The 25,528-nt window shown below is 51.8% G+C and overlaps 2 protein-coding genes across 6 annotated transcripts; both read right to left on the reverse strand.

Annotated features, from left to right (window-relative positions):
* On the reverse strand, positions 1-19,687 carry DCPS (decapping enzyme, scavenger). 2 transcript variants are annotated; one of them, XM_059488336.1, is made up of 6 exons: positions 18,994-19,669; positions 17,318-17,486; positions 8,117-8,262; positions 5,481-5,594; positions 1,266-1,376; positions 1-447 (listed from the first exon to the last, which is right to left on the reverse strand). In XM_059488336.1, exons 1-6 carry the CDS (start codon positions 19,216-19,218, stop codon positions 181-183), a joined length of 1,032 nt encoding a protein of 343 aa, XP_059344319.1. In that variant the 5' UTR covers positions 19,219-19,669; the 3' UTR covers positions 1-180. The 2 variants fall into 2 exon arrangements, with proteins under 2 accessions (XP_059344319.1, XP_059344320.1); XM_059488337.1 differs by lacking the exon at positions 1,266-1,376 and having other exon boundaries at positions 18,994-19,687.
* TIRAP (TIR domain containing adaptor protein) lies at positions 19,313-25,372 on the reverse strand. 4 transcript variants are annotated; one of them, XM_059488342.1, is made up of 6 exons: positions 25,204-25,365; positions 21,578-21,661; positions 21,044-21,111; positions 20,792-20,846; positions 19,913-20,521; positions 19,313-19,772 (listed from the first exon to the last, which is right to left on the reverse strand). In XM_059488342.1, the coding sequence occupies exons 4-6, from the start codon at positions 20,796-20,798 to the stop codon at positions 19,729-19,731; spliced, it is 660 nt and encodes a 219-aa protein (XP_059344325.1). In that variant the 5' UTR covers positions 20,799-20,846; positions 21,044-21,111; positions 21,578-21,661; positions 25,204-25,365; the 3' UTR covers positions 19,313-19,728. The 4 variants fall into 4 exon arrangements, with proteins under 4 accessions (XP_059344325.1, XP_059344321.1, XP_059344322.1 ...); XM_059488338.1 differs by having other exon boundaries at positions 21,011-21,111; XM_059488339.1 differs by having other exon boundaries at positions 21,011-21,111; positions 21,578-21,881; positions 25,204-25,240.
* Between the last annotated feature and the right edge of the window lie 156 nt (positions 25,373-25,528).

Here is a 25,528-nt window from a genome sequence, read left to right on the forward strand (position 1 = left end):
TTTATTCAATCACTGTTTTAATGGACTTAAACAGACAACACAGTTTCCATAGCAAAGGATCATCAGCCCCACCTCGTACAAAAACAAAGTTTAAAAACATAAAAGGAACACAACCTTACAAAAAAGCCCAAAAATGGGTATTTATTTTTTAAAAAATTATACAAAAACACCTCTGCCTCCTCACACTTTTCCTGCCTCCTGGAACTTCTTAAACAGGGGTTCATCAGCCCGCAGGGGGAAGGTCAGAGCCCGTTTCTGGTAGTACATGGAGTCCATGGCCAGGTTGTCAATGACATCAGCCAGGAGATGGGCTCTCTCCACGGAGCTGCCTGGTGCATCATAGCCCAGGGCAGTGAAATGCACGTGCAGGTGGTAGTAGGAGGGCTGGTAGTGCAGGTAGATCCGCAGCTGGGAGCCGGGCACGCCAAAGCGCTTCACTATGGCCTCCTGCAGAGGGGAAACACAGAGCTCAGCACTGGCAGAGCCTTGGAATGGCTGGGGGAGAGCATCCCTGCATGGCAGGAAAGGTGTAGAGAAAGGTAAAGGGGAGTTCAGTTCCCTCACAGCAAGGGAAAGGGGGAAGTTTGGAAGGACAGAACTCTTCCCCACCCTCCATTTCAGCCTCTGCAGGGACAGAGCAAGGCCTTCAGCTGCCCCACTTTTATCTCCCCATGATGGGATGTGCTATCCACCCCTATCATTTTCCCTTTCACCCTTATCACTCCAACTCGTTGGAAAAGTAACAGGGATCCGTTACCAGCCAGTGTAATTAAAGCTATGAACAGCAAGAGCAAACTCCGGCACGCCGGCTCCGCTCGCTGCAATCCCCTGACTAATCTCTTAATTAATCTCCCACCTTCCCCAGTGCAATTACTTTCCAAATTCTAACACAGTGAAAGAAGGAGAAGCTACTGCACATCCATCTCCCAAACACACCCTGTGGAAAAATACATCAGCCAGTGAGAACAGGCAAGGGATGGGGATTGGGATGGGGTTGTTGATATGAAGAGCTCACTGCTAACAGGAAGTACAGAGCATTCCTACAGCACCTGGAAGTGGCATGATCTGGGGAAGGTGCTGATGGAGAGCAGGAGCCAGGCTGTCCAGGCAGAGAGGGCAACACAGCCCTGTGTTTCATGAGTCATTATCTCCTGAGGAGCAGTCCCCAGGCGGATGCTGTGCCAGAAAAGCCAGGGTGTGCCTCTGCAGAGGCAGCCAAGCTCTCCCTGGCCAGGGCAGCAGCATGGGACCAGGCTCACACTCACCTTCCCTTCCTGCAGGACGTTCCTCAGCAGCGGGAGGTGCTCGGCCGTGAGGTCCCGCAGGGATTTGATGTCCCGGCGGTGCACGAGGGCGATCAGGTACAGATCATCCAGCTGCAGGGACAAGGGTGGGCATGGAGGGGACACACCAACAGCACATGGAAAAAATAAATCCCATCTGGGTCAGGCCCCATCTTTGGGCCTGACACACCATTCACAGCTTCCAGGCTGTTATATAGGGATCCTGGTGCCATACGGGGACATTTGTCCTGCACAGGGACACTTGTGACACACAGGGACATTTGTGTTACACAGAGTAATTTGTGCTGCACAGGGATATTTGTGTTACACAGAGTAATTTGTGCTGCACAGGGATATTTGTGTTACACAGAGTAATTTGTGCTGCACAGGGTTATTTGTGCCATACAGGGATATTTGCATTACACAGGGTTATTTGTGCTACACAGGAATATTTGTGCTGCACAGGGATACTTGTGTCACATAGGGACATTAGTGCCACGTAGGGATATTTGTGGCACACAGGGATTCTAGTGTCATACACTGATATTTGTGGCACACAGGGATTCTAGTGTCATACACGGATATTTGTGTTACACAGGGATATTTGTGCCACACAGGGATTCTTGTGTCATACACGGATATTTGTGTTATACAGGGATATTTGTGTTATAAAGGGATTCTTGTGTCATACCAGGATACTGGTCTTCAACAACCACACAGAGCTGAATGTCCCAGTATGGGATGAGCTCACCCACAATCCCACTACACCTTAAAGCATCATTTCTGGGTTTTGTCCAGAGATGACCAGAAGAGAAGAGCCTCATCCCAACCCATAAACAGTGGGATCACAAACACTTTCTCAGCATTAGAGGCAGATGGAGTGACCAGCCCTCTCATGCTGTAAGCATTGCACTCAGTGCTGCCCTTCCCACCTTGACATCTTCCTGAGCACCTCAAAAATGTTTTCCCTGTATGACTGGAGGCTGGAGACCAGGTGCAGGGACCCATGCAGACATGCAGGGTCACTAAGCCCTCACCAGCACCCCTATGCATAGCCCACAGCCTTCTCAGTGACAGCTGATCTGCAGCACACTCAGATGAGCATTCACAGTGAACCACTGTGGAGAGCCACAAGCCTACAGGGGAGAAGACAACAGCGATGCTCTGGAGAGATGCACCTTGGGCTCTGGGCATTGCTCACACCTCAGGGTGAGCAAAGAAGCTTCCCCCAAGGTGCTCTGCAGCACTATGTTAATTGGTCCCAGTTCTGTCCTCCCCATTGGCCTTGCCTTCCCTTTTACCCTTATATGTTCATGTCCTGGTGAGTTCTCCCTTCCCCATTACCCCACTGGTTTGTGTAACCCTGTCCATCCACCCTGGCATCACATGAGCCCTCAGGGCATTGGATCCCTGAGCCTCTCCTCTGGCCCTCTTTCCCTGGATTTATACCCTGGACCCTCCTTTGTCTTTGTCCCCTGGACCCCTTCAGCATGTTGGAGCTCCATGCCTGGACACCCCCATGCCTTCCCAGCCAAGCTGCTCTGTGTGTGTGTGTGAGTGTGTGTGAGTGTAAGTGTAAGAGAGTGAGTGTGTGTGTGAGTGTGTGTGTCTGCTGGTGCTCTTGTTGCTTCTGCCCTTGGCCTCAGGGAAGGTTGTGTCCACTATCACCACTGCAGACTGCAACAAACCATTGGCTAAAACTGAAACTGAAACCTTCCCCAGTGATAAGCTCACTGCTTTTCCACTGTGCAAACAGCTGGCCACTTTTGAATCACATCACTTCTATAAATAACAATTTTCAAGGCCTAATTGGTCACTGTGCAAACTCAGGGCAGCTAAAATATGTCCCTTGAGCAGCTCTCAGACAAACCTCTGGCGTCCCCTGAAGCACTCAGCACATTCTATGTTTAACACAACACAAAGTTGTGGATCATTACACTTTAAAAAAAATTAAAATCCCAGTCTCCTCCACTCAGTTAGTGGCTTTATAATATAAACACTGGACAGTAAAGGGTTTGGATATTTGAGATCCAGCAGATCTCTTCAGGGCTGTGAGAAACTAAATGCAGCTCTTTGGAAACAGATGCTGGTCTCAGAGGATGCTCTCAGAACCCTTCACAAAGCTCTTGAAGCACAGAGCTGTTCCTGCACCCAGCCAGCACAGTCATGCTCAGGGCTCTATTTGATTCCCATGCACAGCTCCAGAAAAAGACAGTGTATCAGCTTGTGCTCTTTGGCTCCAGGCTGGCTGATGAGAGGAAAAGCAAACAGCTCTTCTCCTTAGAACAACATCTGCATGTTGCTGTTTGAAACAAATAAGCCTGTTGCTAAAAAGGCCTGGAATGATGTCATGCCAGGCATCGCTTCAGGCAACGCCTCAGGGCTCCTGCAGACTTGAAACCAACTCAAAAGTTGTGAAAGAAAAAAAAAAAAAAAAAAAAAAACAGACCAAAAAAAAAAAAAAATCAAACTCAGTTCAAACCACTATCAAGGTTGGGCAGCAGCACCCAGAAGGTTGAGACCAGCAGATTTCACAGTGCTAAAGGGCATTTTCTCCCCATCCAGTAGTCTGAAATAACTGCAGGTGAATTAATGGGATCTGTGGGCCAGGCACTAAAGGAGTGAGGCCACACTGCTGAAAGGACTTCTGAGGGAGAGTCCTGCTGGGAGCTGCATCTCACCATCTCACCTCCCTGCTTTCATTCAGCAGCCTGGCCTGTCAGGTGGGATGTGGCAGAAGGAACCTCGTTCCCTGGCAGCCCTGGGGCTGTCAGGATCAGCTCTGGCTCAGTGCCACCCACGGGCAAGGAGAAATTCCTTGGCTCAAAGGCAACACCTGGATGCTGTCTGCCTGCCTGGGAAGGAGATCAGCAGTGCAAAGGGCCCAGATAGCCCCAGGGATGACTGGGGTGCAGCAGACAGCAGCCCAGCAGCTGTGAAGAAGTCCAGAAGATCCTGTTCAGCACTCCAAGAGGCAACAGGAACATGGGGAAAGCTCCCCTAAGGACAAATCCTACCACTGAGGCACTCCCTGACCACACCAGCTGGGAGATGTGGATGCAGCACATCTTTAGAGAAATCCAAACACAAATTTTAGCCCATCTATGATTTTAACCCAATCCTGATGTGAGTTGCAAAGTTTGGTTGCAGCACACAAGGATATCCACCAAGGCTTTGCATGTTTTTAAATATTGCTCCACTGGGAGGGCACTGAACAGGGCACATCCTACAAGCTGGACATGAATCCCCTGTGCTGCAAAATCTCATCAGGAAGAAGGGTGTGCCTCTGGTGACCAAGTGGAAATTCGAGCTTAGCTTTCCCACCAGCTCTTGACAGGGGATTTCTGGAGCAAGTGATGTGCAAGGAATTCACAGGGAGCAGCCACTGCCCTGCAGGGACTCCCCAAGCTCTGCACCACAAACAGCTGCTCCCTGCACACACACACACAGGATGGAGCTGCCCACCAGCAGCCTTCTGTTCCCATTTTTTGAGTTTTAATTTCCATTTCTAAGTCTTAATCATACAGCAACTCTCCCCACATGCCCCCTGCAGAAGCATATGAGGGTCAGAAACATGAGGGGAACTTTTTTTGATGCCACCAACTTCAAGGGAGGGGTGTTTGTATGGAGTTTCTCCTCCCCAAATTTAAAGCACAAAAGGGAGCCAGAACCCAAGAAATAACTCTCAATTTAGGATTACAGCCTGGTCTTAGAAATCACTTTCACCAAGTGGGCACTCCCACAAGGGGTAAAGCAGCTGCTCATGAGCCAAGAACCATCTGTTTAACACTGTGGAGGAGAGTTAATTGCAGCAACCAAAGGACAACACAGCGGCCAGGTTTGCACCTCAAGTCAAGGTTTGCAAAAAAAAAAAAAAAAAAGAAAAAAAAAACAACAAAAATCCAGACAAGTTCAGCAGAAGAAATACACAGGGTTTAGGTTTGAACACATCCTGACAACATTTGGGCTGATATGGACAGTGAAAGTAAACCTAATAAATACATCTCAGCAGGAGAGAACAGCCTGGGTGTGCAGGATCCCAAATCAGCTTGGGCTAAAAGGCCCTGGCAACGTCATCACTGACAACAGAGCGCACAGAAACCAACTCAGGCTCTCTCAGGCTGTTCTTAGTAGCCTGAAAGGGGACATTTCCTCTGGATTACCTTCAGACAGGCAGCATTAGAGGAGCAAACCAACCTGGTTTTGATTCCATTTTAGATCTGGAACCAGAACAAAGCCATTGGAAGGATCTGGGTTTTCATGGACGATTCGATCAGCCTCAGCTTTCTTCTCCAGGATATTATACACCCACTGCAAGAGAAAGATGTGATTTAGAAGTCAGCAGAGAATTAAAAAAACAACACCTTAGGTGCATTTAGCCCTAGCTCATGGATTACTGCACATTCTCTGCAACTAGAATTTATAAAAAAACCTGCCAATTTTATTTTAAATGACCAAATAATTTGTAATTAATTAGCCATAAAACACTTCATCAACCAATAAACTCCACAGTATTATGAGCACTTCATTAAAAAGCAGTGGAACCCAGCTCCTGTGGGGCTCAGCACACACCTCTTGCAGCACCATGGGGCTGTTTACATCTTTTTTACCCCCCAGGCTGCAGCAGAATCTTTACAATCAGGTCTGGGAAGGGAACTTGGCTGATTCTGTTCCTTATTCAAAGAGGAAGGAGCAGAGCTGGATGTGGCTCTAGCTGCTGGCAGCTCTCTGCAGGGATACCAAAGGCTTGTGTGTTTTTTTGGGCAATGCATGTCTCTTGGCTCCCTGGCTGATTAGAAAACAGCTCACCACTCTTCTTCTTCCATACTTAAGGTTCCAGCCTCCAGCCTGCCTGTAATCCCTGCTCTGGTTATCCCCCTGTGCTCCTCCTGCAAGGCAAAGCACCATTCAGAGAAGAGTTATGGAAATGGAAGATACCAGGGGTAAGTGACAGAGTAAGACCAGAGAAAAGCATCTTTGCTCTCCCTGGCTCCCAGCCTCAGCTCCAGCACCCTTCTTTGCAATTCCAAAATGCATGTTATGCTCTAGCTTAAGCCTAGCTTAAGTACTGGACTGGCAAGAGAGTCACTGGAAGGTGGTAACACAAGGCAGCAGGAAATTGCTAAAGCTTGGAAGCTGAAAATGTTTGGAAACAATTTTCCTCACCAAATATAGGTCTGAAATATTCTGGCTGCCCCAGGTGGGTAGGGAAGGTGCAGCCAGTTTCATAAGTACACCAAATGAGCTGGGCTGGATTTCCCCTCGGACACTTTATGGGAAATCCATCAAGAGTTTCATTAATCTAATAAACACTTAGGATTGCTGCAAACTGACCTGAATACATCTGGAGGGAAAAAACTACTTCTCATCCCTTGATCTGGGATTTTTGGCTTAAATTGCTGTCTTTTCTCCTTAGCATCATCTTAGAGATTAGATTCTTCAAGTGATTCTCAAAACCACAGCACAAGCTCACTGTGTTCCATAATCCTGGGAGGGAGGTTCAGAGGGAAGCTCAGCAAAAAATTGACATTTGCCTTTTGTTGGGATTTTTAAGCCTGCTCTGATCACAAGTGCCAAGCTATCAGTGCCCTAAATAAGTTCACTGATCAGATGAGCTGAATTTTAAACCCAAGGCTGCCTCGTGATGGGCAGGTCCTTGGCTGGCTGCTCCTGCTGCTCCCAGCTCAAGCAGAGCACATGTCCAGGGCCTGACACCACAATAAAACCATTATCCTGAAAGCTGAAAGCATCCACACTTTGTATCTTCCAGCAGGAAACACAGACGCCTCTGTAGTCCCCTGGGATTTGTCATCCCTCACATTTCCTCTTGCACTTGGCAAAACCAGTTGGATAAAGACAAGGAACAGCATTATTAAATCCCAGAGGTCAAGGACTGACCATGATTTCTCAGCAGATGCTCCTGATGGTCACCAGGAACATATTTCCACGTACTGAAAGCAGCTCACAAGCATTTGGGGCAAAAAGCAGAGTGAGAGCTCAAGCAATTGCTGAAGGCAGCTGCTACACCAGGAAACATAAGAAATTTGGGATCAAAAGCACAGAGAAAATATTCCATGAAGGCTGTGACCTGGTAGAAACACACACTTGCCTTTCTCCAGCTAATAAATGCTGCAGTTTAAGGCAGCAGGAAAGATGGGGGAAGGCAGGGGGGAGCATCCAAGGCTCCTGGTTTGTTTTGGGGAGTTATTTTTAATGGAGAGCCTCAGCAGCCCCAGGATTTGGTTTATTCCCCCTTCTGCAAAGGCTGGCATGAATTGATCCCTACAGACTTGTATTCCCTTGGTCTCTAAAGGAGAAAGACAGGGAGATGAACAGTTTAAAAGGATAAAGCCAAGGCAAAAGCTGGGGCTGCCTGGGGCAAGCAGCACACTATAAGTAACAGTTTCATCACATGGAATATGGACTGAGGGGCTGAATGGCAGGAGGAGTGAGTTGTGATGCAGAAGTCCAAGCATATTCTGTCCCTTTCCATTTCCACAACAACCCAGAGACTCCTAAGAAGCCCAGTGACAGCACCAATGCCCAGGAAGCCTTGGAAAGGAGAAACAAACCTCAGAGTTCCTCCAGAAACCTTGGGAAAGGCAACCTGAAGACCAGCTCTAAGGCAAATGTTTTTCTGCAAAGATGGAAAAGGATGTCCCAGCCAGCCAAATAAGAGGGGACAGCACCACAGAGCTGACAACAAACCAACAGGAGATGGGGCAGAACTCTCAGCTCTCCAGCCTGGCCTTCAGAGAAACCTCTGACAGCAGTGTTTTGACAGAGGAGACCAAAGCCATCTGTGTCTGCAGGAGAGGGTGTGGTACCCATACCTGGATGCTGAAGCTCTGGGCCTGGATGAAGGGCAGGGTTATGTTCTTGTAATCCTCCCAGGTCTCACGGATGAGGTGCGCTTCCTGCCGGAGATATTTCTGGATGTGTTTCTCCGTGGCAGGGTACACCACTGTGGCTTTGATCTCTAGGAACAAACACAGTCACTGAGTTACCAACCACACTGCTTCCTTCAGGCCCCAACAAATCTGCTTTCCTTTCCAAAAAATGCCACACTCAGACATTTTGAAGAGAGGGTGAGGGAGAATGGACATGGAAAGCAAACAAGTGCTTAAACCTCCTGCACTGCTGCTGCTTTTCTGGAGGAAGAAAAAGCCAAGGGCACAGCCAGGGCCTGTCTTTCCAGTTCAGGTGGAGGAGTTTGCTGTCTGAGTTTTTCCACACTCGCTCTTTCGCGTCTATCAGCAACACTGGGGCAGAGGTGGGGCTCCCAGGGCAGTGTTTATGTGCAGTCAACAACCAGGACAGAAACACCACCCTGGGGACAGAGACACATCTTCTCCATACTTCAATTCAAAGCTCACAGGACGCACCCAGCAACTTCATCCAGCCACAAACCCAGATGAATTCCAAGGAGTAGCTTCTTCCCAGAGCTCAGTCAGTGTGCTTGGCCTCAAGCCCCAAGTACAGGAGGCAAAGAAGTCAAGGACACAGGGACTAATCCAGAGCAAGCAATGTGAGCTGATAGGTCAACATAGCTCAGCATGAGCCAAGGGAAGAGGGTTGAGTGACCCTCTGCCCACAACAATAATTTCAGTATTTACCTTGGCAAAAAGAAAACATTTTGTGTTTGCCTCAAGATTAGAACTTTGATGGGTAATTTTTGTGGCATTGAACAGGATGCAAGTGCTCCCCTTGTCAACCTGGCAGCTGTGATGTCAGCAGCAGCACATCCTACTCACAGGGCCAAAACACACTGAACACATCCGTCTTTGGCCAAGATTGGATGTGTGATACGGAGCCTGCCACAGCTGCAAGGTGCTCCAAGGGCACAGGAGTGTCTCTGCCTTCCCAGCTGACAAAGCTGCCATAAACTGAAGGAGAAAAGCCCCATGAGGCTGAGCAAACCCCAGGCACACCAGACTGAGGCATTGTGAACACTGCAGTCTGTGCCCAGGGTCTGCCACAGAAAACCAGGGGCTGCACACACAGCAGGGCACCAAAGTTGTGCTTCATGTTTAAAGTACCTATACAGGCTAGCTAGACACTGAATATAAACACCTATTTGTTCCCAGAGCCAGGATTTAGGATGGTTTGAGTCTTTTTCAGTTTTCTGCTTTCTGTTTTTTTAAGGTCAGCGCTGCACAATCTGAGAGACTCTGCCTTTTCATTCCATGCCAAACCCAGCTTAATGAAATCCACAGGAAAATGCTGGTAACATGAAATATGAAAATGCAAACCACAAGGGCAGTCTGGTCTGATTCCCACCATACACATGTTCAAACAAGGTTGTTTTCCAGGACTCAATTAGCACTTCTAGCAGGATGATGTAATACCAAAGAAAAAAAGACAAGGCTGTAGCTCTCCTCACTTAAAAAGATCAGCAAAGCACTGGGGAGAAAACAAAAAAGGCAAAAGATAAAATACCACAGTCAGCCTCAGGCTGAAACTTTGACAGTTGAATTTTATACCCCAAAAATAGAGCAAGAACTGCAGCAAAAGCCCCTCAGTGCTGGGTGGTGATAACCACAGTGCGTGGGGGTGCAGGAGACCCATAATGGCTTCCCTGGCACCTCCCCAACCAGGGGGTGGCTGCTCATGGTGAGGAGAGAGCTCAGGGTGCTTTAAATGAGACATCACAGGACTCCTTAATGTGCAGCTGCAGCTGAGCAGATGTTTGGAAGAGAAGGCAGGGGAAAAGCTGTGGTTCACTTATGATTATTTCCCTTCTAAAGGTCTCATCAACCCCAAAATGCCCCAACGATGCTAATTAGCATCAATCACTGCAGCCAGAGAGGCTGTTTGATACCTGCTCAGAGCCTGACAGTCCTTAGGAGCTGCACACAGGATGCCAAGTCACAGCTGAGCCCGGGCTGGGCTGCAGGAAACATCCACAGCGAGACCAGGCTCGCCCCAAAACCCTTCCAGTGCTGGCACACGGCCACACTCCGGTTTCCCAGTCTGCTCCTGGCAGGCTCCATGAGCACCAGAGCAGCACGTACACCGTGGGGCACCCAGAGCCTGCCCCAGCCTGGGAATGGGGGTAGGGAACTGCTGGACACGTGATGTGGGTTCCTGAGCTGGCTGAAGCACCAGGGATTTCTCTGCTCACATCTGACTCACATGAGGCAGCCTGGTCCTGAACGCCCGCCCGGGGCCACCACAGAGCAGCTGTGGTTTATTCTGGAAGACACCACTGACCATCAACTAACTGGGGGTTATAAAAAGCCAGGAGGTTTAATTGAAGGAACCTGGATGAGCAGGAGGCAGAGAACTGCCCAGGCTGGTAACTCTATGACAGGCACTCGAGGGGAGTCACCACAGTGCTGGGAAACTGCCCAGGAGAAAAGGAGGCTCAGATTGATCAGGCACACACCTCTCCCCTCTCCTGCTAAAAACAAGTGAGGAAAACACAACCCAAGACAAAGGGAAAATCAGAACACCATTTGGGGAACTGAAGGGAAAAAGGGCTGGAGGCAGCTGCTGTCAGGAGGAGAGGATGAAATACAAGCAGAGAGAGCTCGTGCAGGTAGGAAAGGGCAAACCGAGCTCACTAAGGATGGCTCATCCTCTTCTGTGCCACACTGCCCCCAGGCTCTGCCACTGTCCCCTTCTGTGCCACACTGCCCCAGGCTCTGCCAAAATCCCACTCCAGCTCAGCACATCAGTGAGGAGAGGCCTCACACTCTCTTCTCCCACCCCACTGCAGCATTAGCACCTACTGCCAGCCTGTTTTAGACAGATGTAACCCTGCCAGGGAGCCAGGAGAAGCACACAGGGCAGGCACAACCCATTTCTCCTTTGGGGCAGGGGTGCTTTTTCCTCTCTTTGCCAGCAGGAAGCAGAGCTTTCATTTATAAGCTCCCTAATCAACCTCACCATCAGATGCAGGAAGGTGCCAAGGCCAGGGAACAACAGGCAAGTCGACATTTGAACTCCTGCAGGTTTTTTTTTCCCTCTTTTCTGCTGCACCCAGCTCTGAGCTGTCCTCTCATCAGGAGGGAAGACAGCACCTTGGATGGAGCCCCAACCAAATAGATCATATCATAAGTAAAAATCTAACACACACCCTGCCCCTCTGCATGAACAGCCTCTATTTGGTTTTATGGTCACAAGTGCAAGAGGAGTCACACAGGAACAGTGGATTCCAACCCAGGTGTGCCCATGGCTTTGTCCCAGACAGCTGGAGCACTCTTAAGTGAATGAATTAAAGCTGCAAAGGATAAAGCTTGCAAGAGCTCAGTTTCCAAGGCAGCACATGCCAGGGCAAGCCAAACATGCTGCCAGGGACTCAGCTAAGGCTGCTTGGCCCCTGGGGCTCATGCCAGGAGGACTTGGGGTGCTCAGAGGGCTTTAGCTGCAACAGGCACTGCAAAGAGGAAAGTTGCAGTTTACCACCCCTGCAAAACACAGAGCAAAGCACAATGACACCCCCTACCATCCTCCAAACCACCCCACATGTTCCCACAGCTTCAGGCTTGAGCTTTTTATTTTAAGTGTAAATGCAAGAAGTTTCCTTGGCTGGGCAAACCCCAGAGGCAGCCAAAGCATGGACACACAGGGAGAAGAGCCAGCCTTCCCACTGCAGCTCCTGCAAGTTTCTCCAGCTCCTCACTGCCTGAAACCAGACTCTTTTTGGGATGTGGATTACTTCCTGCATGACTGAAAACTTCCACACTCTCCCATTTTTCCCACAATTTCTCCACCGTTGGAACAATGGTGCCACAGCTTCCCCCCTTGTGCTTGTTTTAAGATGTTTTTATCTTAAGATAAAAAGGTAAGAAGCTTTGGCCTGCAGCCAGGGAGCAAAGACTCCTCAGAGGACTGGTAAGAGCCCTTAAATCACACCAGCACAGCTTTGGAGAAACACAGTCCCACAGCAGCCAGGCACCACGAGGCTGCTTTTTGCCACAAACATCAAGGTCTCCTTGGCAAATGGGTGTGAGGAATTAGATGTTATCAGGCAATATGAATATTGAACCATCTGGCTTTTACAGTCCAACCTTTAGTAGTGGAAAATTTTTCCCTTCCTATGAAATCAGCCCTTGCTCTCCCTGCAGGGGAAAGCCAAGGCTGGGGTTCCTCTCACATCTAGGCTTAAGCTGCCTCTGAAATCACAGCAACATCCAGAAAGTGGCTTTTATTTGAAGGCATCTTATTTTAGATGCACATGCCTGCCTTTGGTAGCAGCACAGTCACATCAGCTCTGATACACTATTCCCCATGAATTCACTAAGTCCCCTCTCCTCACTCCACAGGTTTGGGTTGCCCTTCAGACACATTCTGACCATTGTCTGCAAATGTTATTTCCCATTTTAGCCTTGACACATGCAGTAAAATCAATGAGATGAGCAAGACTCATCTGGTGCTGCCTTCACACCAGCGTGCTCCCAGACCTAAAAATCTCATCAGAGTGAAATTCATCCTCCCTGAGTGAAATGTCCCTTCTGAGGCCAGAGGGGAGTCATTTGCTCAAGCAACATGCTTTGGCCTCCCTTTCCCTGTGTCACCATCCAAACAAGCCATCATTGCTTGGGGTCTGTGCTGGTTTGGCTGCACAGAGGGAGCAGCACCCAACTCTCTTCACAGAATCACCAGGTTGGAAGAGACCTTCAAGATCATTGAGTCCAACCCAGCCCCAACCTCTCAACTGAATCCTGGCACCCAGTGCCACATCCAGGCTTTGTTAAACACACCCAGGGATGGGGACTCCACCACCTCCCTGGGCAGCCATTCCAGAACTTCATCACTCTTTCTGTAAAAAACTTTTTCCTGCTATCCAACCTGTATTTCCCTTGGTGCAGCTCAAGGCTGTGTGCTCTGGTTGTGTCAGTGCTGCCTGGAGAAAGAAACCAACCCCAGGTGAGGGGAAGGAAAGGAGGTCTATCTGTCTTGTAGAGAGTGATGAGGGCACCCCTGAGTCTCCTTTTCTTGAGGCTGGACAACCCCAGCTCCTCAGTGGTTCCTCACAGGGTTTGTGTTCCCAGCCCCTCTCCAGCCTCATTGCTCTTCTCTGGGTGTGCTCCAGCCCCTCCATGTCCTTCCCAAACCAAGGGCCCAGAACTGGACACTCAAGGTGAGGCCTCACCAGTGCCAATCACAGAGGAAGAATGATCTCCCTGCTCCTGCTGGCCAACATGGAGGTGGGGAAAGAGTGAAGGAATTCTGCAGCTGAATGAAGAGCCCCAGGTTGCCGGGAGCACAGAGGCAGCAGTGAGAAACAGGCTCTGGAGGCAGCTCCTCATGGCATCAGCACGAGTCACTCAGCCACCACTTCCTCTGCCTTGAGCTCTATCTTACCTCAGAGGCTGAGTGTGGCAGGGTTCAGCTGCCCAGGGTGCTGTGAAATCCCCCAGGTAAATTCCTTCATCACACAACACAGGACTGTTCCAAGAAACTGCTTAATGCCAAAGTCTGGCCTTTTCTACAAAATATTTTACTGTTATATTCTAACCAAGTGTAAACTTGCAAGGACCAGGAGACAAAACCCTGTAACACTAACCCTGCAACTAAGGAGCCAACAGACCCTGAGCAAGGGCTCCCTGGCTCTCCACATTATCACTGGACATCCCAGGTCAGTCAAACCCTGACTGCAGCCTTACAGGCAATTCCTCCTGTTTATGTTTTTAAGCCACATTCCTCATGTCAACTGTACACTATGTCCTTGGGCTGACTCAGCTCCAAAGGGTAAACTCCTTCTCCTCCTGACACACAGGGCTGCTTGCTTGGTGCCAGCCCAGCTGCTCACCAGCAGCTCATGCAATGTGCCCATCAAACAGCTATTTGCTGCTAATTACTTCAAAAGAAGCCTCCTTGCTCTGCACTCCTCAGGGAGCCTGGACAGCAGCTCCAGGGTCCACAGCCCCCTCCTGATCTCCTGCTTGGGGCTGCTCAGCATCCACAACGACCTGAGGGGTGCCAAGGACAGGGGTGGGAAGCAAAGATGCACCACTGGGTAATATTACAAATATTGCAAGAAATTACCTTTTAGAGACAGATGTAAAAGGCATTAAAAAGATAAAAGCTCAGCAGAAGAAAGCCAGAGGCTTCCTCCCTATTCAAACATGCAGGAGGGGTTTTGCACCTGGCATAAGCCTTAAATAAAAAAAGGAATTCTGTTATCAGAGCACTGTGGGGTTACACAGCACTGCAATTCTGTTATCAGCACTGTGGGGTTGCACAGCACTGCAATTCTGTTATCAGAGCACTGTGGGGTTGCACAACACTGCAATTCTGTCATCAGAGCACTGCAATTCTCTTATCAGAGCACTGTGGGGTTACACAACACTGCAATTCTGTTATCAGAGCACTGCAATTCTCTTATCAGAGCACTGTGGGGTTACACAGCACTGCAATTCTCTTATCAGAGCACTGCAATTCTCTTATCAGAGCACTGCAATTCTCTTATCAGAGCACTGTGGGGTTACACAGCACTGCAATTCTCTTATCAGAGCACTGCAATTCTCTTATCAGAGCACTGTGGGGTTACACAACACTGCAATTCTGTTATCAGAGCACTGCAATTCTCTTATCAGAGCACTGTGGGGTTACACAGCACTGCAATTCTGTTATCAGAGCACTGCAATTCTCTTATCAGAGCACTGTGGGGTTACACAGCACTGCAATTCTGTTATCAGAGCACTGCAATTCTCTTATCAGAGCACTGTGGGGTTACACAACACTGCAATTCTCTTATCAGAGCACTGTGGGGTTACACAGCACTGCAATTCTGTTATCAGAGCACTGCAATTCTCTTATCAGAGCACTGTGGGGTTACACAGCACTGCAATTCTGTTATCAGAGCACTGCAATTCTGTTATCAGAGCACTGTGGGGTTACACAGCACTGCAATTCTGTTATCAGAGCACTGCAATTCTGCTATCAGAGCACTGTGGGGTTACACAGCACTGCAGCCAAGTGCTGGGAGGAAGGCAAAGGCAGCAGGGCTGAGCTGGAGGCAGCCCAGGGGATTTCAGTCTTGCAATGCCACCTCGTGGGAATCACTGCAACTCCTGCTGGGCTGGAACACAGCAGGCACTCAAGCAAGAGCTTTCCCAGCTAAAAAAGAGGAGATTTAACTCCTCTTCCAACAACTCCTGTGGTGTTATGGTGTTTTCCTCAGACTGAAACTCACTGCAACAACAAAATCTTTAATGTTGAGTCCTTCACAGGAGAAAAGGAGTTTTGCACAATTCAAGCTGACAGATCCAGACACTGCTCCCTCCTACACCATGGGTACAGAGCTAAAACAAGAGCATTTTTGGAAAGGCACACCAAACAACCTGAAAATTTATCTTGGCCCTGCAACAACATCTTACTTAAGGGACTCAGATTAATTGTGACTGTTAAATCTGTTTGGCTGTTATTGTCTATGAAAGCATTAACATGGAATTTATCACTGCACTTCTGGAATTTAAATCTATACCAGCATTCAGATGGAATTAATTGTGGAAGATGATTCAGCTCTGCTCAGGTGAGACCCCACCTGCGGGGCTGCCCCCAGCTCTGGATTCCTCAGCACAGGAAGAACATGGAGCCACTGGAGCAAGTCCAGAGGAGGCCATGGAAATGCTCTGATTGGAACAGCTCTGCTCTGGAGCCAGGCTGGGAGAGCTGGGGGAGTTCAGCTGGGAGAGAAGGAGGCTCTGGGAGGAGCTCAGAGCACCTTGCAGGGCCTAAAGGGGCTCCAGGAGAGCTGGAGTGGGACTGGGGACAAGGGATGGAGGGACAGGACACAGGGAATGGCTCCCACTGCCAGAGGGCAGGGATGGATGGGATATTGGGAATTGGGAATTGTTCCCTGTGAGGGTGGGCAGGCCCTGGCACAGGGTGCCCAGAGCAGCTGTGGCTGCCCCTGGATCCCTGGCAGTGCCAAGGCCAGGCTGGATGGGGCTGGGAGCAGCCTGGGACAGTGGGAGGTGTCCCTGCCATGGCAGAGGGTTGGAACAAGACAAGCTTTAAGGTCCCTTCCAACCCAAAACAGTCTGGAATTCTGTGATTAAACTGAAGTGCCCAAAGACCAGCCCAGCATTCCAGTGGCAGCTGGAAATCATCACCACTTCAGGACACCTTCCCACTGGGACAGAGCCCCCTCCACAGGGTGAGAGCCTTCACTGCAGCTCATCAGTCCTTGGTTATCAGCAGAGTTTTATAACACACAGATGTGTGAAACCTTAAGGGGGATGAGCCTCATCTGCCCCAGCACTCAAGGTTACCAGCCCTTAAATCCTGCCCCAAATACAAACTGCCTGTTCTTACCAGGTGACAAAAAAGCTCATGAGATGCCACCATGGGATGAGAACCAGCTGCATGTGCCCTGCAGACTGTTTCAAGAGAAACATTCTGGAAGGAGACAACCCTTCCTCACCCAAGTGAGAGCACTGACAATCCCTCACTGAGCCTTTCTGCACCTTCCTGTACAAGGTCACCAAGCAATGGCCATTCAGTGCCTCATCAGCTGAGCCCCCTGTCCATGGCACAGCAAAAAGGGGATGAAACAGGACAGCATTCAAAGCCTCATGATGAGACACTGCCTTCAGCATGGCAACAACCCACTGACCTGCCCCATTGCTTTGATTTTTTTAAGATTTTCTAAGCCTTCGGATGTTTACATTCTTGTAATGAACTTTCTCACACACTTTCTGTAAGTAACTCATTGTTTTGCATTCTTTTAAGGAGGAGAAGTTTGGTGGACTGTTGGTTTATCCAGTGCCATAGAGGTGGTACTGTCACCCTCCAATCCACTGTCACTTTTAGGAAACTATAAATGCTGGAGTCAGAAAATAAACTTCCCTTTTTTCTTCACTTTGACAGCAGCAGTGTGTGCTTGTGTTCTTTCCTGTCCTATAGTGACACTCCCCACCTGGGCCAGGTGTGCTGCTGTCACCAAACCACAGCCAGGGTGGCACAGCCAGGCCCAGCAGTGGCACCTGCACTCCCCACTGCACCCTCCCCTCTGGAATGGGCAGGAATCACATCCTGGCATCCCTCCCACATCCCTGGGCAGGGCTGAGGGCACTCACCACTCAGCTCTGGGGGAGGGCTCAGGTAGAAGGTGCAGTAAATGTCATTGTGCATCTGCAGCTCTGCATGCATGGGCTTCTTCAGCAGGTCTGGGATCTTCTCCTCCTGGAAAGGAGTCTTTTCCAGGATGACTACAGCATCTGTGCCCTCTCCAGAGAGGCCAATCCTCTGGAATACAAATGGGTAAAGTCATCAGCAACACAGATCCAGCACTGTGGACAGTCTGAGGTCAGGGATCATGGCAGACACCTCACAGCCCCCAATCCTCATGCCCAAACCCCCTGTAGGACAGACACCCATCCAAAAATAAACAGCACATTTGCCTGGAAGCACAGCAGGACTTTGCTCCCCACCAGGGAACACAAGTGGTTTTTGGGGGAGCTGGGGATGTGGGCAATGACTCAGCCCATCTGCACCTCCCCGGATGCTCCCGGGTTTCCTGTTGACCCACAGCACCAATTTAATCTCTGACACTTCCCAGGAAGAGGGCAAAGGCAGGCGTGGGGATTTGCTCATAGTCAGGGAGCAAGTTCTGGGGCAGGGGGCACTCACTGCTGCCCTTCTCCAAGGAACCACAGCCCCGGATCCCGAGGCCTCAGCGGGCTGGTCTGGGGGGCGCTGGGTGTGGAACATCCCCCAGCCTCACTCCTGCCCGTGCAAAACCCAGGTGAGGCTTCATCACATCACCTGGGGCTCCCAACCCTGTCAGCTTGAGAAGGAACATGTGTGCTAATGCCTTTACAAATAGTTTGATGGGTCTTAATGTCTTTGAAATGGGTCTTAATGTCTCTATTGACTTTGGGCAGTTTGGCTCCCGAATCGGGTCTGCGCAAGCCTGAACTTCTGAACTTTGGGGGAAAATTACAGGTTTAAGGGGGGATATGGGGTAGGTGGTTTGGGAAGGCTGTACCTCCCTAGTAGCTCGGCCAGTGGGGAATGGAAGAGGGAAACATGCAGCCAGGAGCCGGGAGTTAGGATAAAAGGGAGGCTGCACCCTCCAAAACCTCGAGAGAAAACCCTACGCTCATGTGGCTCAGTGCATTCTCTCCCTGCATTGGAATAAAGCGGAAGGACTCCTCTATCTCCTTCTAAACATTTTCCTGACACGCTCACAGGGCAGAGCAGGTCTGTGCCCAGCTGTTACTGCAGGAACCCACTGAGACCAAAGCAGCAGCCTGGAACCTCCCTGTCCCCATCTCCTGCTGGCTGCACATTTCAGGAGACAGGAGCCGAGACAGCTGCACGGTTCCCTCACCATGCAGGGAACCACGGCTATCAACATGCACAACCCCAAGAATTATTCAGCATTTCCCTGTAATGGCTGTACTATTCACAGTCCCAGAACCAGCACGCTGCTTGCAACCCAGTGCCGCTTTACCTACCAAGCACGAAAAACGTGCTGGAACCCAAAGGCACCAAATCATAGCAACAAGAAAGAGGATTGCAGTAAGGTCTGCAGCCGCCTGCCCGGCTGTGAGTTCCGCCTGGTTCGGGCCGTGTTGGGCTGGAAAGGCGGGCGGGGCCGGGCGGGGCCGGAATGTCTGGGAGTGCCCGGGGGCTCGCGGCACGCGCTGCAGGGGGCGGGGCCAGCCCGAGCGCGCCGCCAGGGGCGGGGCCGTGCCCTCAGCGGGGAAGATGGCGGCGGGCGCGACCGCCCCCCCCCACTCCCCGGTACCTCGGCGTGCAGGAACACGATCTTGTCCCGCGCCGACTCCCGCAGGACGCGCCGCACCCGCAGGTCCGACAGCGTGAAAGCGGCGGCGGTGCCGCCTTGAGTGGCGGTCCCGCCATTTTTCTCCTCCTCCTCCTCCCGCTTCCTCTTCGGCTGCGGAGCATCCGCCATGGCTCGCGGCCGCCCCCGCACTGCGCAGGCGCGGCGCCTCGGGGCGTGCTGGGACATGGCGCCCCCTGGCGGCCCGGAGGTCGCGCACCCCCGCGGCTCCTCCTCCCACAAACGCCAGAACCGGGGATTGAGACAAAAATAGCCAACACCATCAAATTGTAAAACTTTTGCATTTTCGTAGTCGCAACGATTCCGTGCAGCGTCACTGCCTGCCTCATATCTTGTCCTGCCCACATATCTTGTCAGCTTAGTAGGCGTCCCGGAGGCCTCAGGACAGAGAATGCCAGTGCAGTAAAGAGCTCTCACGACCCTGAGAACCACCAACACCAGAGCTTAGTGTTTGTGTGATGGATGTCCCTCTCCCCACCGAGGAGATTTTGGCCACCAGGACGTGGTGGGCTCCAGTCTGCTGTCCCTCATGGATGCGGAGAACTCCCTATCTTTGGTCCCAGGTCCGGTCTGAGCAGCTCAGGTTTGACCTCAAGGTCCAATGGGATGTGCCAACACCCAGATCCAACGGTGACAGCTCCATGATGCCCATGGGAATGCATCTGCCTGCTCCCAGCACTACTCCATGCTTTTTGTGGAGCTCTGGCACAGTTCCTGGAGGTCTGCAGGGACAGCAGATGAGCTCCATTAACAAACAAGTACTCTAAAAATCAACTTTACATAAATATACGGAATCTGCTCCATTCCCACGGTCCTCACCGCAACGAGCTGACGTTTCACCAGCATCCCAGAGGATACTCACAGCGCATGACAGTGTCTCTGATCTGCCTGAAGCTCTTCTCCTTCAGGGCCACGTAGATGTAGTAGATGTTCCGCAGCTCCCTGGGATAGTCCTTGCGCTCCACGTCCTTCAGCACTGGGATGGTGCGTCCGTTGGCCATGGGAGCCTCAGCCAAGGCCTGGTGCATCTGGTACCTGCACCAGGGGTCCTGCAGGAAGCCGGGGGTGATGAGCATGACCCAGCAGTGGCTGTTCTGCACGGCGTCGCAGAGCTCCGTCACCACCGCGCTGCCCGGCGCGGCGTCGCGCAGCTGCAGGAAGCAGCGGAAGCTCTCGGGCTGCCCCTCCAGGTAGGACACCAGCTCTGACACCAGCTCCACGTCCCCCTCGCTGTGGCAGATGCACACGTCGTAGCTCTTGTCCCACCGGGGGCTGTGCGAGGCGCTGATGTCCACTACTGACACGGGTGACAGGGAGATGGAGCTGGTGGCCAGGCTTGTGCCAGGAGAGGAGCTGGAGCTCTTGGCAGAGGATGAGGAGGAGGAGGAAGGCGAGGATGAAGCAGAGTGGCTGGACTTGAGGCTTTCCACTGAGCTGGACTTGGGTTTGTGCAGGAGCCTCCTAAACCAACCTGCAGAGAGGTCACAGTCAGTTCTGGGGGCTCAGCAGCCCCTGGACTTCCCAAGCACAGCATCATTCAATCTGCAGGATGCCCCCAGATGGAAAGGGGTGTGTAGGATCTCATCTTGACCCCAAAACCATCCTGGTTCCTGAAACTGAGCTGCCACCACCACCTGAATGCTGTGGCATCGTGAGGAGCAGCCCATGGGCACCCTGGTGTTCTGCTGGGGAAGGGATGCTGTGAGGGAGGGGACAGAGGCAGGTTTGTTCCCACACTCACCAGCCATAGTGGGCAGCACACTGCTCAGCCACTAACTGCCAGCAGGACACCCCTCCTGAGAGCAGAAAAGAGGAATAAAAAACTGAGAGCAAGAACTGCTTCATGGCAGGTCTCAGCCTGGTCTGTTCCAGGGATCTGCACCTCTGGCGTGCTCTTACAGCCCCAAAATCACCCCCAGCACATCCGCCTCCCCAAAATGTGCTGGGAAGGAACATTTACCTGTTACTGGCTCTCTCCACTGGAGATACACACCTGCAGCAAGCGAGGCCAGGAGAGAATGGGGAGGAGAAACCCTCATTCCCATCAGTGGGGAAAGGATCCTGTGGAGAGGAGAAAGGAAAATCAGCTGGGATCACCAGGGATCACTGGGTGCTGGCAAACCAAAGGCAGTGTGGGTGATGCCCAGAGCTGTGCATCCTTGGTGCTGCCTGCCCTGGCACTCCTGTCTGTTCCCTGCCAGCTCACAGCATCCTCAGCACTGTGCTCCCAGCACGGTTTAGGGAGCCCAGACACTCCCTGCAGACACACAGGAACAGAATGTGGCAAACAGCTGCTGTTTTCCACTGCTGGCATCATCCCTTCCGAAATGAAACACCCCACGTCATGCTGAAGCCTTTCCCCTGCTCCAAAAACAGCACAGGGCTGCAGGAAATGCCCACAAAACCCCAGCACACCCATGGAAACCACAGTGCCCAAGAGTCACCACTCAGTGACAACCAACAGCTCAAGTGTGAGAGGAACAATGAGCATGGACAGTGAGCAGGGGGGAAGTTGGAGGGATCTTACCTGAAGTGCAGGAGTCCGGCACTGGAGCAGGGAAGGGGATGCATCAGCCCCTGGGTTTGGCAAAGAAAGATCTGCTGGGATTACCTGGGTGGGAAAGGACAGGTAGGATGCTCACTCTGCAGTCTGATGGGGTCTGCAGTGAATGGTGAGGCTGATCCATCCTTGCAGCTGCCACATCCAGGAGTGGATCCCAGTGAAGCCACCCTGGGGTGGAAACGAGGGCAGGGGCACCCACCTGCCTCCCCAGGGACAGAGTGCAGCAGCTCTCTGAACACCCAGGTGCCCCCAGCAGCTCCAGCCTCTGCTGGGGAATGTGAAAGCACAGGAGGGTAAATGGGCTGGGACTGCAGGCAGGGGAAGTCAAGCCCTGGCAGGGGCCTCCCTCCCACATCCGCCACATGCCGTCATTGATGGGTGTCAGAGTGCACAGCCCTCAGCAGCACCCTGCTCTGTTCTCCTCCCTGGTTTCCTGACAGGTCCATCTTTGCCACTCACACTTATTTTACGAGTTAAATTTACCTAACAAGTCATTTGTTCACCCCAAAATCCCCCCCTGTATTTCTCCTTCCCCAGGTCTCGTTCCCCTGGGGCTGCTGGTGGCCAACAACTGACACTGCCTTCATCTCCTCATCATCCTCAACCCCTCCTCCTTGGGAGATGGAACCAGGACTCACCTGGAGCTCATCTCTCACAGGGCATTGAGGAAGAACCACCTGTGAGAGATGAGCACCAGGTGAGTCCTGGTTCCACCCCCAGGAACCTGGGTGGTCTCCAGGGCCCACATGCCCATCAGCTCCCTGACAGGCTGTTCCTGGCACAGGAGATTTCCCCATCTCTTCCCTACCTAGGGGACAATGCCTGGGCCTCTCATGTGGACACTGTCCCACACCCCATGCAACACCAGGAGAAGGAGCCCTGGGGGTCCAGCCCCAGTACTGAATGTGTCCCTCCCTCTCCCATCTGAGTCCTCACCCTGGATAACAGCAAGGATCCCCACAGAAGCTGGCCCTGGCACTCACATGGGAGCATCTCCAGAGTGATCCCAGGGTGGACCAGAGCACAAAGCTGGGTCAGCATCTCCCTCACTGTTAACCCTGAAGCAGAGTGGTGCCCATCACACCCCAGTGCACAGTACCACAGCTCCACCTGTGGGGTTCCCAAACTGCAGGGGCTGGGCCAGGACCCACCCAGGTAGGTCCTCAGCTCTACCCCAGCAGGGAGAATCATAGAACCCCAGAAGAGTTTGGGTTGGAAGGAACCTTAAAGATCGTCTTGTTCCAAGTCCCTTCCAGCAGTCCAGGTTGCTCCAAGCAGATGGCCATGCTCCCCTAACTCAGTGTGTTCATGGAGAGGGCAGGCTGTGCCCAGTGCCCATCTCCCCAATTTCAGGACTGCTGCCCCTGCCCTCAAAACACATCCCCAGTGTCCCCCATCTGCTTCCAAGCTGACTGGAACAATCCCTACACCTCCATGCCTGAAGGGAAGTATTCCCCTCGGGGAAAAGTCCCGTGTCCTCTGATCCCATTTAACCTCAACACCCCATCCACGGCTAGTCAAGACTCCCCTTCACCAATGGCACCATGAGCCAGCTGTGCCCCAGGACTGACTCCACCTCCCTGCTCAGCACACTGCTCTCCTCCTTCCCTTGGAGTCTCCTGGGACCGAGGGCTGAAGGTCAGGAGATCCCCCAACCCCCACCAGCACCTGTCAGGCTTTTGGGGACCCCATGGCCACCCCACCACTGTGTCCCACAGGTCTTTGAAGAGCTCCTGTTGGACACAATGTTCCTCCATGCCACCACCTGGCTGTGGCTTCCACAGATGTTTCCATGTCTATTCACCCACCACCTTCAGCAAAACAACAGACCAGAGCACAGTAGCACAAAACACAAAACCGTATGAAATGAGGGGGCTCCCTGATGGCTTTGCCCCCTTGCCATAAACACCTCCCCATCCCCAAGGATTCCCCAAGCCAGGCCATCTCTGAGCCCTGGGGTGCAGGAGCAGCCAGGATCCTCCTGCAGGGCCCCCAGGCCACCCTGAGACACTGTGCTGAGAGCAGAGGAACCTGGGCAGCCTGTGCCCAAAATGCCATGAATTCCCTGAAAGACACTGAGCTCCTCCTCACCCCCTGCCACTATCTTGGCTGCCTTTCTCTCCACCAAGCAGAGGACACCAGTTGGCCCCTTGGTGGCCAAATCCCAAAGGAAAAAGCCCAAGGCCGAGTGGCACTGAGCCCCACAGGGACCCACAGGCCACCACCACTCATCCTACTGGGACCCATTTCCCATCAGTCCCTGCCCCAGCACTGCTGCCACCTCCCCAAAAATCAACTCCTCACCAGAGGACAGGACCAAGAGCAGAGCAAGTCACTTGCCAGTGTGAGTCACCCCATCTGGAAACCTGAGTGAGGGTGTATTGTTGCTATCTTATTGTATTTCATATTTCTAGAGTCCCATACTATTGTTACTATATTCTTAACATCCACATCCTTCTAGCTGGTTTTCTACCATGCAGCTCCTCTCTGCTGTGCAGTTCCTCATGGCTTCACAGGGGCTCCTCCTGGGCTCTCGACCCACCCACCCCCTTTTATCCCAGTTATCTTTGCAAGCCACAGCTGCTGCCCAACTAAGGACTTCACAGCTGAGGCTCATTTAGAGCAACTAGGACCCACTTATCCAATACACAGGACTCTCACTACTTTCCCCCTTTTTCTATTACTAACAGATGTATTCAAATACAATATAGATATTCAAGTACAATATATTCATTTCCTTTACAATACATGTTTTATCCCAAGACTCAAAGGCCTCACACAAGTACAATACACACAATCTTCCACAGCTCTTCAGGCTGCTACAGCTCTCAGGCTGTCCTATTTTCCACAGCTCTTCAGGCTGCATACCTCCATCACGTCAGGGTCACCAATTTGTATTTCATATTTCTAGAGTCCCATACTCTTGTTATGATATTCTTAAAGTCCATACCTTCTAGCTGGTTTTCTACCATGCAGTTCCTCATGGCTTCACAGGGGCTCCTCCTGGGCTCTCGACCCACCCCCTTTTATCCCAGTTATCTTTGCAAGCCACAGCTGCTGCCCAACTAAGGGCTTCACAGCTGAGGCTCATTTAGAGCAACTAGGACCCACTTATCCAATACATAGGACTCTCACTACAAGGGTGAACCCACAAACCCTAAATCCCACAAGGCCACACCATCTGGATCAACCTCCACCCCACCTCAGCAATAACAGAATCGTTATTAAAGGTGTAATTAGCAGGCACAGCTCTATTCACAGCGTGTCTTGACCCAGCAGCAGCAGCACGCTGAAATCCCTGCAGCAGACGTTTCAGAGCCTGTGGTTTACAGGAGTGCCTGTAGAATTAACAAACAGCAAACACCAGGTGCTGCAAAGCAGGGTCAAATCGTTCTGGGGGAGAAAATAACCTAATTTTGTCCCTCAAACCACCATGAACGTTTCATTTACGGTGCCAGTACAGAACAGTGCGCAGCTACCCAGAAAACAGAATAGTTTTTCTCCTGGAAAGCTCTAAGTACACCCAAATTCCGCCACACATATTCCTGAAGGGATCACAGCGGCCGTCCAGGCCCAGGCACCGCGTGTACCTCATAGGGCTGGAGACGCGGTGGCACATACAGGAACCCAGGCAACGGCAGCTGGCGGAGGAGAAGCCCCTGAGGGGAAGGGAGGCACGGGGGCACCGCCAGGCCCGGCCCAGCGCGGCCCCGACCCGGACAGACAGACGGACGGACAACCAGACAGACCCGCTCGGCGCCGGCCCAGCACTGCGCCGCGCATGCGCCTGCGCATTCCATAGCCCCGCAAAGCGCCGCGAGAGCACCGCCGCGTTCCCACGCCTGGCCCCGCCCCTTCCGCTGCCAGCCAGTGACAGGGCGGGGCTGGAAGGGGGCGTGGCCAACTCACCCCGCG

This window comes from Ammospiza nelsoni, chromosome 24 (assembly GCF_027579445.1).
Source record: "Ammospiza nelsoni isolate bAmmNel1 chromosome 24, bAmmNel1.pri, whole genome shotgun sequence".
Classification (NCBI taxonomy): Eukaryota; Metazoa; Chordata; class Aves; order Passeriformes; family Passerellidae; genus Ammospiza; species Ammospiza nelsoni.